The 15,439-nt window shown below is 40.0% G+C and overlaps 1 protein-coding gene across 2 annotated transcripts in view; it reads left to right on the forward strand.

The window, feature by feature from the left end:
* MSN (moesin) overlaps positions 1-13,476 on the forward strand; it is a 349,029-nt gene extending 335,553 nt beyond the window's left edge. For both annotated transcript variants that reach the window (XM_075835638.1, XM_075835637.1), the window contains 4 exons: positions 3,637-3,797; positions 5,332-5,424; positions 8,466-8,699; positions 12,058-13,476. In XM_075835638.1, coding sequence (XP_075691753.1) covers positions 3,637-3,797; positions 5,332-5,424; positions 8,466-8,699; positions 12,058-12,222 — 653 coding nt within the window. In that variant the 3' untranslated portion in view covers positions 12,223-13,476. The remainder of the gene's footprint in view (positions 1-3,636; positions 3,798-5,331; positions 5,425-8,465; positions 8,700-12,057) is intronic.
* The last annotated feature ends 1,963 nt before the right edge of the window (positions 13,477-15,439 follow it).

Raw genomic sequence — 15,439 nt, forward strand, 5'->3', positions numbered from 1 at the left:
CTTACAGGATGATAATCAACATGACATTACTGAATAAATGGGTGAAATATCGCAAGTTCAAAATGGAGTCTATCAGATCGACTATTCCTCTAATAAGGGAAGAAGCGTCAATGTGTTTGATCGATTTAAAGGATGCGTACTATCACGTCCCTATCCCCCCCGCTTACCAAAGATTCTTCAGATTTGCGATTCAGAACGGTCCTTCCGTTCTCCACTTCCAATTTGTCTGTCTCTCCTTTAGCATTTCCTCAGCCCCCCAGAATTTTTACAAAAATTATGGCAGAAATTGTCATTCTTAAGTAGTCAGGGCATAGTGATTATCCCATATTTAGACGATTTCCTGTTGACAGCAGATACTCCGTCTATCCTAAACAGCCATCGGTTACAAGTTCTTTCCCTACGACAGGAATTGGGATGGATAATCAACTTCGAGAAATCAAGTCTTTCTCCCCAAAAACAGAAGGTCTTCTTAGGAGTGCTGCTAGACTCCTCCCTCCAACATTCCTCCCTCCCAAGGGAGAAACAAATACTTCTACTGACAGAAGTAAGGAAATTTTGGGGAAAGCGCACCTGTTCCATAAGGGAAGGAATGCGGATGTTGAGGAGGATGACATCTTGCATCCATTCCATGGAGTCCATTTCACTCCATACCATTACAGAATCTGATCCTGTCCCAGTGGGATCTAAAACAGGATTCCTTGAATTCATGGATTCAGATTTCCGAAACAGTGAAGTCATGACTCCACTGGTGGCTCTGCCCAAACAACATAAGCAAGGGGTCCCCTGGAGAACTTCTCCTTATGTAGTAATTACCACAGATACTAGCAAACCGGGCTGACGGTCGGTGACAGGCATTTTCAAGGCATATGGCCTGTTCAGATGAAGACCATGTCCTCAAACTTCAGAGAACTAAAAGCTGTATGGGAGACATTCATATGAGCTTTGCCCACCATAAAAGGGATGCACGTAAGAATTTTATCGGACAACATAACGGCAGTGTCCTTTCTTCGCCATTTGGGAGGAACAAGACAGACTCCTCTTCAGGCCCTCTCTGCACAAATTTTCAGTTAGGCAGAAGAAAATGTCCTATCGGTCTCTGCGGTCCACCTAAAAGGCTCAGAGAACATATCAGCAGACTTCCTAAGTCGGAAAAAGGTAGAACCAGGGGAATAGTCCCTGAACAGGGAAAATTTTCTGTCCTTAACCCAAAGACGGGTTTATCCACAAGTAGACCTATTTGCCACAAAGGAAAAACTCCCAGATAGAGACATTCTTCTCCCTAAATCTCAAAGGCAACCCATTGGGGTAGATGCATTATCCCATCCCTGGGACATAGATCTGGCCTATGCCTTTCCTCCGTTTCCTCTAATACCGGTGGTATTAAGAAAAATCCAGGAAGATTTGACTAAGTTTATCATTATTCTTCCCTATTGGCCAAAAAGAAGCTGGTTTCCAATCCTAAATTGCCTAGCATTGGAAGACCCTATCATGCTCCCAGTCAAGAAGAATCTACTCTCCCAGGGTCCCTTATTCTTTCAGGGAATAGAAACTCTGAAGTTGTCAGCCTGGATCCTGAAAGGCAGCTCTTGAGAAACCACGGTTTGTCAGACGAGGTAATTTTCAACTATCTTATTAAGCCATAAAGAAGTTACCTCGAAAATCTATCAAACATTTTGGAAGAAATTCTGTTCCAGGTATGGAGATCCAGGACCAGACCCCTTTCTTCCCAACATCGTGAAAATCCTAAATTTCCTGCAATCCGGATTCAAAAAAGGGCTTAGCCCTAGTACCTTAAAAGTGCAGATCTCAGCCTGAAGTAATTTTTTCAATACTCCTTTAGCTGAACATCGGTGGATCAGAAGATTCACTCAAGCAGTCTCTAAATTGAAACCTTCCCTAAAGAAATCCATGCCTACCTGGGATTAAAATGTAGTGTTGACGGCTCTTTGCGATCCCCCCTTTGAGCCGCTAGACACGATTAATATTCATATATTTAAACTCTAAAAGCTGCATTCTTAGTCGCTATTACATCAGCAAGAAGGATTGGAGAAATCCAATCTCTGTCCGACATAGAACACTACCTAAGAGTTCAAAAAAACAAGATCATTCTAAAACTAGATCCTTCCTTTATTCCGAAAGTATCTGCTACTTCCATAGAGACCAAGAAATAATTATACCTTCCTTTTGTCCAGATCCTAAAGACCAACAACAAGAAAAATGCCATTGCCTGGATGTCAGGCGAACAATTCTTCAGTATCTGGATAGAACCTCCTCTTGGAGACAAAATAAAAATCTATTTGTCCTGTATGGGGGAAACAATAGAGGAAAGAAAGCCTCAAAGGGCTTTCTAGCGAGATGGGTAAAAACTACCATACAAGAAGCCTGCAAGTCCAAAGGACTATGTGCCCCACAAGGCATTAGAGCCCATTCAAAGAGGGCAGTTTCAGCATCCTGGGCAGAAAGAAGAGAAGCCTCTATGGATCAAATCTGGAGAGCTGCCACCTGGTCAAGCCATCATACATTTTGAAAACATTATATGCTAGATGTTCTGTCAGATACGGATTTAAGTTTTGGACGGAAAGTCCTCCAATCCGTAGTCCCGCCCTGAGCATTATAATTTGGTATTGCTCTTGTGGTGCGGTCATGAGGGATGTACTGGAAAGTAGGAATTAGACCTACCGGTAATTGTATTTCCAGGAATCCATCATGAAAGCACCCTTACATTCCCTCCCTTATTGAAATTCTGATTTGTGCAGGTAACATGTCAGTTATTATCCCTAGAAATAAAATAGGGTTGCATCCATCCTGGTGTAGTAATTGAAAAACACTGGCAAGTGGGTGGTGGGAGGGGCCTTTTAACCTCTCTGTCTTCCTGTCCCTACAGAGGTCAATAGGGCAACCTCCTCCTGTGGTGCGGTCATGATGGATTCCTGGAAATTGTGGGCTGTGATTATGGGCACGGCCGTGTGCATGGGGCCTTAGGCAGTACAAAAGCATAACCAACCAGCTCGTTACCTGAATAACTCTACACATCCCTGGTTCAATTTTTGTTTTGGATACCATTGGTTGATTCTTTTGTATTCAAAGGAACTCAACCTATAAATTAATGAGCGAAGTAAACCGAAGATAAACTTGCTCACATGGTTTGTTTCAGAATCATGATGGAAATCCTGCAAAGCTGACAAACAGTATTGTAGAAATCTTGCAAAGAACTCCTGTTTTAATTTCCTCCTGATACCTCCATTTTCAGCTGACATACTGCTGATGGGGCGGGGCTTGGTGTTGCATGTGTCCCATTGCTGACAAAGCAGTGGGGGTGGCTCCTTCTGCATTAATTACATAGATTGGTGTCACTAGACTCGCTGTCAGGCTGGAATTTGCAGTCGTAATAAGGGTTTATAAATGCACGTCGAATTACACTTGTATGAAACAGGCACAGTTTGTAATAAGGAGTAGGCTGATTTACTAGGGCGAATATACTATAGAATTCTTTAAATATTTCTCTCTGTTTTAATTCTGGAATGGGATCAAAGGAGAGCATATTAGAAGAAGACTTGCTGTTTTTTTTTTTTTGTGTGTACATGATAAAATAAGCAATAATATTTAACTTTCAAATATTTTGTTTTTCCCACACAGAACTGGAGGAACAGACCAGAAAAGCTTTAGAATTAGAGGAAGAGCGTAAAAGGTCACAGGAAGAGGCTGAGATACTTGCCAGAGAGCGCCAGGCTGCTGAGGAAGCCAAGGAAGCTCTACTAAAACAATCACAGGACCAAATGAAAAATCAGGAACAGCTGGTGAGTGACTATTGCATGAGGACTGCTATTTCATTGGAGAGATCTCCCAGAGGCTCACCAGTTGCCGAGCATGCGTGATGGTTCAACCTGTGCAGGGCATGCTATGTACAATCCGTTCTCTGTCTCGTTGGAACTGTTTGTGTCCTGTCTAATGGGACTTTTCAGGTGCTTACAAAAAAAATGCGCTTGTAATCATTGGACTGTTTTTAATCCGTATTTATTCATTGTATAACCTATGTTTATATACCCTATAAGGGTATATAAATGTCTCTGAGGAGTTTCCCCTGCTCCGAACCCCCCTCTATGTGCCAGAACAAAGAACTGCTCTGCTCTGTCTCTGCTCTTCCTTGCATTACATGGACGGCCATTCATTTCAAATGGCAGCCATGCAATGCTATATTTCACCTGCAGTGGGGATCCAGGAAGGCTGCCAGTGCTATAGAATTCTATAGCGCTAACGGTTATTGCATGCGGGAGCCATGGAGACGAGCAGAGTTAGAGCAGCCGGCAGCACAGACTTTACAAAGTCTGTGTCTGCTGCTAGAAGCCAAATCAGTAATACAAGTGATTTTAAAAAGCAATTCTAGTGCCCACTCCTGTACAATAATCGTTTTTCACTGAAAGTGGAGATAAGCTTTACACCAGTTAGAATTATTATATGTATGTTTACAATATGAAGATTTGTACTGTTAAAAGTTTGCGTATTTGTTTAATTTATAACTTTCTAATGATTTAGATGTGGCCAGTTCATTTATAAACTGGGAATGGGTGTGAGTGTCCTGGGCCTTTGAGTTCAAAAGGTGGTCTCACTAAACGATTGACCTCTATCGTAAGTCCATAAGCCCAGAGTGAGCAGGCATTTAAATCAATTAGTTACAATTCTGATTTTTTTTCTAGCGAAACTTCTCAGCTCCACCTCCTCTATATCATTTACTTAATGTAATAGCCTCCTCTGAAATATTACAAAATAAAAGAAAATCCGAAACTAGGGCTTGCAATATACATCAGGCAATCGAATAATAATAATTCTTGATTTTATTACATTTTAAAATATATGTAACTTATTACCAGCAGACGGTACAGGAACTGAAATGTTGTGCAAAACATTCCAATCAAAAGCTTACAAAAAAAGGTTACACAAGGAAATCACATAGCAATAAAACCATGAGTTTTATTGTACACATGGTTTTATTGCTATGTGATTTCTTTGTGTAACTTTCTGTAAGTCTATAGTCATGTCACTAAGCTCGCATGAGACTCCAGCCATGCTAAAAACTAGTTTAATGCTAATTATTGTGTTTTACCCCCTCTATAAGTAGTCATCGCTGTTAGAAGCTACAGTTTCTGTTATCACAGGAGACGTCGTTTTCCTTTTTAGTCTGTATTTTAGTCTGTTCTTTGTGAACAAAAATATTTTGTCATTTCCCTAGACAAGTTATAGTGTGTATGTAGATAATGACCGTGATCAATTTTGCTTAAAAAAAATTCAACCCATCAGCATGTGCATTTCAATGTGTTTATTTTTCCTATATAGGCTGCAGAGCTTGCTGAGCTGACAAGTACAATCAGTGAACTAGAACTTGCCCGTAAGAAAAAAGAAAATGAGGCAGAAGAATGGCAGCAAAAGGTAAGACTTTCACACTTTATACCATCACAGTGCTGATTGATTTGACCATCTGCCTCAAACGAAGTTACAAGTAGTATAGTAGTGCTCCGTCATCTGCACTTCATGTAATCTGATCATTGAACACCTATATAATTTCATGCTGACTGGTAAGGCTATGTTCACGTTTGCGTTGCCCTAGCCGTAATATACTTTTGTTATTCTTTAGTGGACGATATAAAAATAACGGGTTACAATCCGTTTGTATCTGTTTTACATAGTTACACCAATGATCAAAATAACCTATCCGTTAAACATCCGTTTTTTTTTTAACAGAAAAAAAAGTCCTCTATTCTGTACTTTCATCTCCATAAAAAATGGGATGACTAAAATAACAGACGATAACAGATTCTAACAGATGCAAATAAAAATCCCATTGATTTCAATGGGATTTTTAACAGATCCATTATTCTGATCTATAAACACATCACAGTAATGGATTAAATAATGCAAGTGTTAATTTAGCCTAACACTGATACTATCTAGCGCCAACTATATTGATGTATCCATTTCAGATTAACTTTACATATTATATTTGTCTCTCTCAAATTTTGTTTTCAGACTTTTGGCTACTGCAACTACTTTCTATAGTAAACCATTTGAAATAAAAGATATTTGACCTGGGATTCTTATTCGTGAAAAGTCTTCACATAGTTTGTTAAATAGGTTGAAAAAAAGACACAATCCATTACATGTCATTCATTGCTTGATTAGTAATAATCCTCAATGCCATTCGTCTGTAAAATGTAACATAACTGGTGTCGCTGTATCTGTAAAAGTTGAACTATCACAATATAACATTATTAACCTACACGGTGAATGGCGTAAAAAAAAAATTATACGGCCAGAATCTTTATTTTTTTTTTTGCTCACCTCATCTGCCACAAAAATTAAGTAAGAAGTTTCATATACCCCATGGCACCAATATAAACTACAGCTTGTCCCGCAAAAAAATACACCCACCTACTGCTCAATCGACGGAAGAAAAAAAAGTTATGGCTCTCAGAATACAAATTTTATTTTTGACAATTTAGTTTTTTCCTTGTAAAAGTGATTTGGTATTGCCGTAATCGTATTGACCTGCAGAATAAAGTTAACATGTCGGTTTACTGCACGGAGAACGCCGTAAAAATGGAGGAATCACTGTTTGTTTTTTTCTTATTCCACTCCACAAGGATTTTTTTGCCAGTTTCCTAGTACATTATATGGTATAAGAAATGGTGCCATGAAAAACTAAAATCTGTCCCGCAAAAATCAAGTTATGGCTTTTGGAAAGTGGGGAGGAAAAAACGAAAATCCGAAAAATGACTACGGTGGGAAGGTGTTAAATGCTGACATAGTATCTGCCATTACTACCTCTTTGGGTATGGCATTCCATAGTTTGACTACTCTAACTGTAAAGAACCCTTTCCTATATTGATGTCTGAAACCTCTTTCTTCCACACGCAATGAATGTCCCCTGGTCCTTTGTAGAGTCCTTGGAAAGAACAGATCATATGTGCTAGTTCTTTGTATTGACCACACATATTTATACATTATAAGATAACCTCTAAGGGCCTGTTCACATCACTGTTTGGGTTCCGATCAACGGTTCCATTCAACCTTTCCATCAGAGGAACCGATAAACGGAAACTACCGCTTCAGTTTGCATTACCATTGATTTCAATGGTAATTCTTCAGTTTCAGTGTGTTTCTGTTCCGTAAAGTTTACATTTTTTTCACGAAAACAATAGCGCAGTCGACTGTACTTTTGTTTCCCTAAAAAAAGCCTTAAACTTTATGGAACAGAAACACTGAAATGGAAGCATTACCATGGAAATCAATGGTAATCAAAACGGAGGTGAGCGTTTCCCTTCGGGTTCCCGTTCATCAGTTCCTTTGAAGGAAAGGTTGAATGGAACCCAAACACTAATGTGAACTGGCCCTAAGGCGTCTTTTTTTTTTTTTTTTTCACGCTGAACAAGCCCAATTTTCTAGCCTTTGAACGCTTTTCAGCTCTTCTATTTCCTTTTTACAATGTGAAGCTTAAAACTGATCTCCTAGTCAAGATGTGGCTATAGAGAGGTAATATTAAATTTGAATAACTGTTTTTTATCTCTTTTTATACACTATAATATCCTATTTACAGCTGCTGCTTGACATTGAGTCAACTGCTTGACTTATTTGTTATCAGAATACCCAGGTCCTCCTCTTGTTCAGTTATGCCCAGTTTTATTCCATTTATGTATATGCATTAATACTATTACTGCAGCCTAAGTGCATTATTATTTTTATAAATCAACATTAAATTTCATCTGCCATTTTTTTGCCCATGCTGCCAGCTTATCTAGTTCATTCTGGAATATTTTACTAGCAAGCTTTTTTACTACATTTTACTACAAAGTTTGGTATCGTCAGCAAAAACTGACACCTTGCTATCCCTCCCATCCAGAAAGGTCATTAATAAACAGATTAAAAAGAATTGGGCCTAACAACTATCCGTGTGGTACCCCACTGCTGACTTCAGCCCGTTTTGAGCAAGTACCGTTTATAACTACTTTTGTTTTCTCTCCCTTAACTAATTCTTTACCCATGTGCATACATTGTGCCCCAGTCCCTGCCTCGGGCACAGCTGTGTTAAGCAGGGAATATTGGGTGGAGAACCTTTGTTACTGTTCTCCTGAATATCAGGCACTGGCAGCTCATATGAGTTCTACCATTCCCTAATCCATACTCCTAATTAATTAAAATAAGTGAGGTTAGTAGTATCAACCTTATTACAAACACAAAATGTATATTCCTATCCCCTGTGACCAGGAATAAGTGGTGTGGTTATAAGGTGGATCATGAAAGTCAAAATCTGCAAAAAAAATCACAGAAAAAAAGATGACAATGACAATTATTCTGCATTTATCTCTGTTCTTGGAACCCCCCAGATATCAATAAACTATTTGAATGAGAAGAGTTTAGCATTTGTGACTTGTTGCATTTTTTTAGTAAGATATTTATTAACAACCTTTCTGCAGGCCCAGGCTGTGCAAGACGATTTAGAAAAGACCCAGGAAGAACTGAAACATGTAATGACCACTCCTCATGTACAGGAGCCAATACACGCAGAGAATGAACATGATGATGAGCAAGATGAGAACAGTGCAGAGGCCAGTGCTGAACTGAAAGCAGAAGCTACAATTAAAGACCGGAGTGAAGAAGACCGGACTACAGAGGCAGAGAAAAATGAGAGGGTTCAAAAACACCTTCAGGTAATACTTTTATTTCATGTGGCTCTCTAGCCCCGAGTCAGAGCTTCTAAAAGTTCTTAACATTGTATGATTCACTACCGATGAGTATGAACGGATTTGATGAAATCCAATTTACCCTCATGTAACTCTTTCAGCTAAAAAGTATCTGGACAGATCTGTCACCATGTAGAAATGGTTGCTGTAATCAGTGGCCGATAAGTATACCATGATAGTATACCTGGGCTGTTCCACAAACTTGGGACCCCCCTTCCCCACCGCTGCTCTGCCGTGTCTATAGTGAACACCACCTTTTTGTGCGAGCATAGACAAATGGGTGTTACGATTCCCCTTGTCAAAGGGCTGTGTACCTACATACTGACAGACTCCAACCATTGCTGACTGTATCACACTGTATAGGGACACATGTTCTTCACAATGGGAATGGTAACACGTATTTGTCTATTAGTCCTGGGTACACAAAGACTTTATGTGGAATACAAGGATTTCCTATAACAAACCTGTCAGGAGAGGGGACAGATCCTCTATAGATCCAGTGACTCACAAGTGATGTCTTTTCTGATGGGAGCCGTTCTGTTTTCTTCTACATCTGACACAGACCTTTATGGTGACTTCTCCTGAGGAGACATCTCTGCGCCTCGCTTCTGCAACCATTTCCAGCCTTTATAGAGACACAAAAATAGAGACAACAAGGCTCAGGCCCATACATTAACCCCTTCCCGACATCCGCCGTATATATACGGCGCTGTCGGGAGGTGCTTCCCGCAAAGCGCCGTATATGTACGGCGCAGTGATGGTGCGGGCTCAGAAGCAGAGCCGGCACCATCACGGCGGGGTGACAGCTGTATTATACAGCTGGTACCCTCCTGTAACTGCCAGGACCGGAGCTATTCTCCGATCCGGCAGATTAACCCCTCAGATGCTGCACTCAATAGAGCGCAGCATCTGATAGGTTTTCACCCGACCGGCAACCCAGTGATGCAATCGCATCACGGCGGCATCATCACGGCGGGGTGAAAGCTGTATTATACAGCTGGCACCCTCCTGTAACTGCCAGGACCGGAGCTATTCTCCGATCCGGCAGATTAACCCCTCAAATGCTGCACCCCTCAGATGCTGTGGCAATCGGACGCCAGAAAATGGCGTCCGAGTCTGCCTTGTACGGGAGCCGATGAGGACCCGCCTGCGGCGTGTCCTCATAGGCTTGCTGTCAGTGAATAACTACAGGGGCTCAGCAAATATGACATGACACCCAGAAACCATTCCAAAATCCAAATGGTGCTCATTTGAGCACTCATTTAAACATTCTGAGCCCTACCGTGTGTCCAAACAGATGTTTGTGACCACATGTGGGGTATTGTTTTACTCGGGAGAAGTTGCTTTACAAATGTTGCAGTGCTTTTTCTCCTTCAGTCCTTGTGGAAATAAAAAAAAAATACCTAAACCTACATTTTCTTTGAAAAAATGTAGATTTTCATTTTTACGGCATATTTACAATAAGTTCTGTAAAACACCTGTGGGGTCAAACTGCTCACTGTACCCCTAGATAATTTCCTCATGGGGTGTAGTTTCCAAAATGGGGTCACTTGTTGGGGGTTTCCACTGTTTTGTCCCCTCAGGAGCTTTGTAAATGCGACATGGCCTCCGCAAACCATTCCTGCTAAATTTGAGTTCCAAAAGCCAAATGGCGCTCTTTCCCTTCTCAGCCTCGCCGTGTGTCCAAACAGCCGTTTATTACCACATGTGGGGTATTGTTTTACTCAGGAGAAATTGCTCTACAAATGTTGTGGTGCTTTTTCTACTTTAGTTCTTTTGGAAATGAAAAAAATTAGCTAAACCTACATTTTATTTGAAAAAATGTAGATTTTCATTTTCATGGCCTAGTTCCAAAAATTATCTGCTACACCCCCAGATAAATTCCTCGAGGGGTGTAGTTTCCCAAATGGGGTCACTTTTACAGCCACATGTGGGATATTTCCTAAAACTGCAGAACCTGGGCAATAAATATTGAGTTGCATTTCTTGGGTAAAACATTCTGTGGTACAAAAAAAATGGATTCAAAATGAATTTCTGGAAAAAAATAATGAACTTTGTAAATTTCACCTCTACTTTGCCTTAATTCCTGCGCAATGTCTAAAGTGTTAAGAAACTTTCTAAACGCTGTTTTGAATACTTTGAGGGGTGCAGTTTTTAAAATGGTGTGACTTATTGGGGGTTTCTAATATCGAAGGACCTCAAAGCCACTTGACAACTGAACTGGCCCCTGTAAAAATAGCATTTTAAAATTTTCTTGAAAATGTGAGAAATTGCTGCTAAAGTTCTAAGCCTTGTAACGTCATAGAAAAATAAAATGATGTTCAAAAAACGATGCCAATCTAAAGTAGACATATGGGGGATTTTAGTTAGCAACATTTTTGTGTGGTATAACTGCCTGTTTTACAAGCAGATACATTTAAATTGAGAAAAATGCTAATTTTTGCAATTTTTCGCTAAATTTTGGTGTTTTTCACAATTAAATACTGAATGTATCGGCAAATTTTGCCAGTATCATAAAGTCCAATGTGTCGCGAGAAAACAATCTCAGAATCGCTTGGATAGGTAAAAGCATTCCGGAGTTATTACCACATAAAGTGAAACATGTCAGATTTGAAAAATGAGGCTCTGTCAGGAAGGTCAAAAGCGGCCAAAGAGGGAAGGGGTTAAAAGGGGTGTTCCGACACGGACCGGTTTTTCATACTGATGACCTATCCATGTGCCCGGACAACCACTTTTACTCAGATTAATAAATTCGGACCCCAGACTAGATCCTAGAATACATACAGATCCCAGACCTTCTAAACTATTGCAGTTCCCGGAACAGACCTCCTAAACAAATACAGACCCCAGAACAAGCACCATAAATAAATACAGACTGTAGTCCAGACCCCCTAAATACAGACCCCAAGATGTGACCCCCTAAACTAATACAGACCCCCTAAATACATACCTCATAAACTAATAGACACCAGACCCCTAAATACAGAGACCAGACCCCCTATTTACAGACTCCTTAAACTAATACAGACCCCCTAAATACAGACCCCTTAAACGAACACAGGGTCTTGCTGCTGTTCTAGGACCTGCGGTCATGTGACCAGCAGGTCTCTAAACCGTAATAAGAACTGCAGACATAAGGTCATGTGACCTTATGTCTGCAGGTCCTTTTGCAGGACATACACAATGCAGATTTGGTGCGGTTTTTGCCGCGATTCACGGCAAAATGGCAGCGTACTTTGGGCGACCTTGAGAGCCTCGGGCCCCGGGCGGCTGCCCAACACGCCCTAATGATGACTGTCTGTAATCCTTTCTCTCATTCTTGCAGTTGTTGAGCTGCGAGCTGGAACAGGCCAGAGATGATACAAAGAAGACGGCAAATGATCTTTTGCATGCTGAAAATGTGCGCGCTGGAAGAGACAAGTATAAGACCCTTCGCCAGATCCGCCAGGGCAATACCAAGCAGCGTATAGATGAATTTGAATCAATGTAACGCCTATATAATAATCTTCTCTATTTCACACATTGGTCTCCTTCCTTTCAATGGCTCAGCTGGAACTGCTGTACCACTTTGAGTCAGAGTTCGATGCAGTACAATCACAGGCCTGTAGTATTTCAAGTTTTCCTCTCATACAGGAAGAGGATTCTGTCTATATAAACTTGTTTTTTTCCAAGGATATTAACCAGCCAGCCTCAGAAAACTCTTTATATTTCTCCAGCAGTTTTGAAGTGTATTGCCCCAAGTGTCTCTTCCTAACAAGCTTCTGCCATAGTTCAGCTTTGTGTGCCTATTATATTTTCAGTTTATCAAGACCAAATTTTTAAACATGCTGTTATTTTCTTGCACTGGTTACAAGGAGCTGTGCAGTCCCATCACTTGGTATTGACTGCCATACATACCTTTGTTCCTCTTTAAATTGTGTATTAAGAATTAGAAAAAAGTTGTAACATTCTTTAGAGAACAGCTTCTAGTGCTCCTGGGATCATTTATAGTTATTTATTGTCGAAAATCAATAACTAATGTATTACACAGTTACATATTAAAAATGGGGAAATTTGCCTTTTTTACCATTTGTGCCTCAGATTGTGTGTAATGTCTATTACACATTGGACCCACATCCACCCTGTGATGCTAAGGTATAAACCACATCTTTGCTTTGTTGTTTGCAGAATGTAATAAACCTGTTTGGTTCATAGTAGGATCTCCTAACGTTGCCAATCCATGCTCTGGATAGTATTTGCTTGGATGAGTTTTTTACCTTGGTTACTGCTCCATGCTGGCATCCCCCTGTACCAGTATTTATATATTTTTTTTCTGATATAAGTATTTTTCTAGCTATGCACAGTTTAGTAAATCTCAGAGGACAAGGCAAGCAGCCCTTGAGAAACAAAATGCAACTGTATACTGTATAAGAAAAGTTATTTTGAAAAAATTTAACACTCGCAGAGCTCTCAGTATTAAAGGCGGATTTATGAGATTTTTATGTCACAGACGTTTGCTTGTTAACCCTGTCATTCTTGGCTGTATGGGGATTTACCCATGAGAAGTGTTAATATTTTTTTCTAAACTATAGTCTGTGGCTGTAAATTATATTGATGGTTTATAACCGCATATAGGGAAAAATAATTTAGTCCATTTCTTACTAAAAGAGTGCAGAATCCGTTACAATCTGTTTTGTATTCCACTTTGTAATCTGAACTTTTCTGTACTTCCAGTGCCAATAAAGTATAGTTAATTTGAATCTAACATGACTTGGCATATTATTTTTATTGTTATTATTGCTATTGTCATTAAGATATTCTGAATTGTGGATTCTTATTGATTCACAAAAGAAATGAAGATACATCTTATCATATATGGCAATGAGAAACATCCATTTTATACAGTAAACTTTAGTTTATTTGTTCCCCAAGACATCACAAGGTGAAAGAAGGCACGAGAATGACAGTGTCATTTAGGGCATTCATCCGCATAGTCTTCACGAAACCTGTGTGGGCTGCGGTATAATACACTCTATGGATAATGTATAATTGCGTAAGCCAGGCAAAGACAGGGCTCCATAACAGACTTCAGTGGGTAAGTGGCTTTAGAACTGGTATAGATATTTATGCAATGTATGTTTAGGAAACTACTTTGTAGAGCGTCTTAAAACTGCAGCATGTATCATCTACAGATGCAAGGAAAATTAGGGGAACTCTTTGGAATTACCTAAATTTCTGCCTGGATTACTAATAAAATGTGGTTTGATTTTGTTATCTAAATCACAATTACAGACGTGCCCAATCTAACTAAACTAATAACACACAAACCAGTTGTACCGTTCATGACTTTTATTGAGCACATTGAGTAAATATCCACAGTGCATGGAGAAAAAGTAAGACTACTCTTAAATGTAATAACCTGTAGATCCCCCTTTAGCGGCAACAACCCCCACCACAGCTTTACTGTAGATTTGCACAAAGTTGAGGTGGAATTTTGGACCATTTATTACAGGGCCTGTGGATAATGACACTGCCACATAGCCTACAGGGGATGGTGTGAATCCACTGTGTCACCAAGGGATTTGACGTGGAACTAAGTCTAAGGGTACCCCATGTTTTCACCCTTTAACGTCTATATGGGGATCGGGACCTCACAGCTGGGGTTTCCCAGGTCTCTATCCCAGAGTAGACTCCCTTTGCAACGGCCGATGGTAAAAGTAGTGATGAGCAAATTTCCTTAAATTAGTTTCGGGGCAAATTCTATTGAATCATCCCCGAAATTCATTTTGGGCTGAATAAATTTGTCATGAATCGCCAGTACCCCGTTAGCCCTGTCAGACTCTCTGATGTCTTCTAGGACTGTGTCCAAGTAAAATACATTCTCACCACTTCACCTCGTCTCCTACGCGTCCCTGCCAACAGGAGAGATAACACAGCTGTCCCATGTGATAGCTGCAGCGGTCACGTGGTACAAAATGATATCATGATGTAGTTTTGTCCCATGTGACGCTGCAGCCTATGATTGACTGCTGTGGTTATATGGGATAGCTGCGTCATGACATAGTTTTGTCCCATGTGACTGCTGTAGCCTTCAATTGGCTGCAGTGGTCATATGGGACAGCCACGTCATGACGTGGTTTTGTTCCATGTGACCGCTGCATCCTGTGATTGGCTGCAGCAATCACATGGGACAGATATCTCATCTCACCTGCTGGAAGAGACGTGTCGCTTTGGGAGAAGTTGTATATAGAAAATTTGATAGCACTCCTGGTAGAGATGTTGAGGTGCTGTGAGGGTTCGGGTTTGGTAAACCCACAATAGTCATTCAGCCAATAACCCAAGCACTCAAATGTATAAATGGATAAGATTTATTTAATTCTTGTATTTTATGATATTCAGTTTAATCTTCACTGAAATAAATCTTTGATGTTTCGGCCAACTCTGGCCTTTTTCAAAATCACTTTAAACTAATGTACAGAAAAGAAAGAATATACATCATAAGTATGTTGCATACAATTATATATAAAATAAAGTCGATTTAATACAGAAAGACAAACACTTGAAAAAATGCATAACGAACATAAAACATAAATAAAGACATATGGATGAACCTATACTAGCATAGACAAATGACACCTAGGATGTCTCAAGTAACCAAGATTAAGAATACATTGATTGGATAATAGGTTGTAACAAGAATATTGGCCGGTCAGAAGCATATTAAATTA

The sequence above is a fragment of the Rhinoderma darwinii genome, chromosome 8 (genome assembly GCF_050947455.1).
Source record: "Rhinoderma darwinii isolate aRhiDar2 chromosome 8, aRhiDar2.hap1, whole genome shotgun sequence".
In the NCBI taxonomy this organism is placed as follows: domain Eukaryota; kingdom Metazoa; phylum Chordata; class Amphibia; order Anura; family Rhinodermatidae; genus Rhinoderma; species Rhinoderma darwinii.